This window comes from Nyctibius grandis, chromosome 7 (assembly GCF_013368605.1).
Source record: "Nyctibius grandis isolate bNycGra1 chromosome 7, bNycGra1.pri, whole genome shotgun sequence".
NCBI lineage: Eukaryota > Metazoa > Chordata > Aves > Nyctibiiformes > Nyctibiidae > Nyctibius > Nyctibius grandis.
Window position 1 is genome coordinate 56,547,736 of NC_090664.1, and position 2,499 is coordinate 56,550,234.

Here is a 2,499-nt window from a genome sequence, read left to right on the forward strand (position 1 = left end):
TGAAGGGAGGTTGTAGTGAAGTGGGAGTCGGCCTCTTCTCCCAGGCAACCAGCGATAGGACAAGAGGATACAGCCTCAAACTTGGCCAGGGGAGGTTCAGGTTGGACATTAGGAAGCATTTCTTCTCAGCAAGGGTCATTAGACATTGGAAGGGGCTGCCCAGGGAGGTGGTGGAGTCACCGTCTCTGGAGATGTTTAAGAAAACTTAAACCAAAGCACTTAGTGCTATGGTCTAGTTGACATGGTGGTGTCAGGGCAATGGTTGGACTCGATGATCCCAGAGGTCTCTTCCAACCTGATTGATTCTGTGATTTCCAGTAGCATCTCCAACATCCACCCTTCCTCTCATTTTTTCAGCCTGCAGCATGTGTCCATAGCCTGGTCTTAAGGCAGAAATCACTGAGTGAAATTCTCTGAACCCTCTTTTTCAAAAAGTGGTCTCCATGCAGCCTAGAAAAGGGAATTTGCTTAAGCTTCTGCAGAGCGTATGCCAGAACCCATCTGCCTTACACAGCAGCCCAGTAACCCCAGTTTGATTACAACGGACCTTCCACCTTAAAAACCTCTGTCTGTTCATCAAGGGAGAAGTACACACTGGGGTGCTCCACAGGGGAAAGGCAAACACTTGCTGCCAATGGGGACAGAGGTTGTTAGCTGTGCATCTGCATATCAGCCGCTGGAGGGGAATAAAAAGCCTGTTCCAGCCCCAGCCTAGCTCCAGTCCAAGCTCCCGGGCGGGCGCGGAGCTCTCATGGCGCTCTGGGTGATTCTCCTCTGTACCTTGTTAGCGTTGCTGCTCGGTGGACTTTACCTCTTGGGCATGTTTCGGAGACGGAGACCCGGTGAACCGCCTCTGGACAAAGGTACTGTTCCCTGGATGGGTTACATGCTGGATTTCAGAAAGGACAGTTCAGAGTTTCTAAAAAGGATGCAGAGAAAACACGGGGATATTTTCACGGTGCTGATTGGAGGCTATTACTTCACGTTTGTGATGGACCCCTTCTGCTTTGGAGCCATCGTGAAGGAAGCACGATCTAAACTAGACTTTAGGCCTTTTGCATCTAAACTGGTCATGCAGGTTTTTGGCTACAATCCCATCAAAGCCAACCATAGCATAATTCATGCAGCGAGTGCGAAGCATCTGATGGGAGATGGACTCACTGTCATGACACAGTCCACCATGGAGAACTTTCAGAAGCTGATGCTTTTCAATCTGAGCTCAGGAGAGGAGAAGCGAGTGTGGCAAGAGGATAACCTCTTCCACCACTGCTACAACATCGTCTTCAGGGCTGGGTACCTGGCTCTGTATGGATCCACACCACACCAAGGGGCAGATAACAAGAAGAAAGCTAATGAGCAAGATCGCGTCCACTCCAACGAGGTGTTCCAGGAGTTTCGGAAGTACGACCGCCTCTTCCCTCGCCTGGCCTATTCCGTGTTGCCTCCCAAGGACAAAATAGAAGCTGAACGGCTGAAGAGGCTCTTTTGGAGCATACTGTCTGTGAAGAAGAGCTGGCAGAAGGACAATATCAGTGGGTGGATAAGTGATCAAGACCAACTTCTGGCAGAAAACGGTGCCCCCGAGTACATGCGGGATCGTTTCATGTTTATGCTACTCTGGGCATCCCAAGGCAATACGGGCCCAACTGCCTTCTGGCTCCTCTTGTATCTAATGAAACATCCAGAAGCTATGAAGGCTGTCAAGGATGAGGTAGATAAAGTCTCAAGGGAGAACGGCCAGGAAGTGAAGCCGGGGAGCCCACCAATTAACATCACCAAGGACATGTTAAACCAGACTCCTCTTCTGGACAGTGCTCTGGAGGAGACCCTAAGGCTGGTTGCAGCCCCAATGCTAATCAGAGCTATTGTTGAGGACACCAGCCTTAAGACGAGCAGTGGGACAGAGTACACCCTCCGCAAAGGAGACAGGGTGGCTCTGTTCCCGCACCTTTCTGTGCAGATGAACCCAGAAATTCACCCTGAGCCTCACGAATTTAAGTATGACCGCTTTGTAAACCCAGACGGCACCAAAAAAGATTTCTACAAAAATGGGAAAAAGCTGAAATACTTCAACATGCCTTGGGGGGCAGGAGTATCCATCTGTCCTGGGCGGTTCTTCGCTACCGCCGAAATTAAACTGTTTGTGTTCTTGATGCTGACTTATTATGACCTGGAGCTGGTCAATGGAGAAGAGGAGATCCCAGCGATAGACGTCAGCCGCTGGGGATTTGGGACGATGCAGCCTGTTCGTGACGTTCGGTTCAGATACCGGCAACGCTTTTAACTCGGGAAGTCCTTGCTGCGTTGTTTGTTCTGGTGTTATTTGCGAAATAAATTGCATGCTCCCATGGTTATCAGGTCCATGTGGCACTAACACTGATGTGACCTTGTCTGCTTAACAGTTATTGTGGCTTTTCTCTTTACCTCCTTCACATGCATCTTCGCTCTGCATCTCCCGTTATTGTGTTGGTTACGGAATAAAAGCTCATCTGCACACCC

The 2,499-nt window shown here is 49.9% G+C and overlaps 1 protein-coding gene across 1 annotated transcript; it reads left to right on the top strand.

Moving 5' to 3' along the window:
- Window positions 1–736: 736 nt before the first annotated feature.
- CYP8B1 (cytochrome P450 family 8 subfamily B member 1) lies at window positions 737–2,284 on the top strand. The gene has a single exon (XM_068405430.1). The coding sequence runs from the start codon at window positions 752–754 to the stop codon at window positions 2,282–2,284; it is 1,533 nt and encodes a 510-aa protein (XP_068261531.1). The 5' UTR covers window positions 737–751.
- The last annotated feature ends 215 nt before the right edge of the window (window positions 2,285–2,499 follow it).

Excerpts from the sequence above, each read along its gene's own strand:
- CYP8B1 (XM_068405430.1), top strand. The coding sequence starts at position 752 with ATGGCGCTCTGGGTGATTCTCCTCTGTACCTTGTTAGCGTTGCTGCTC.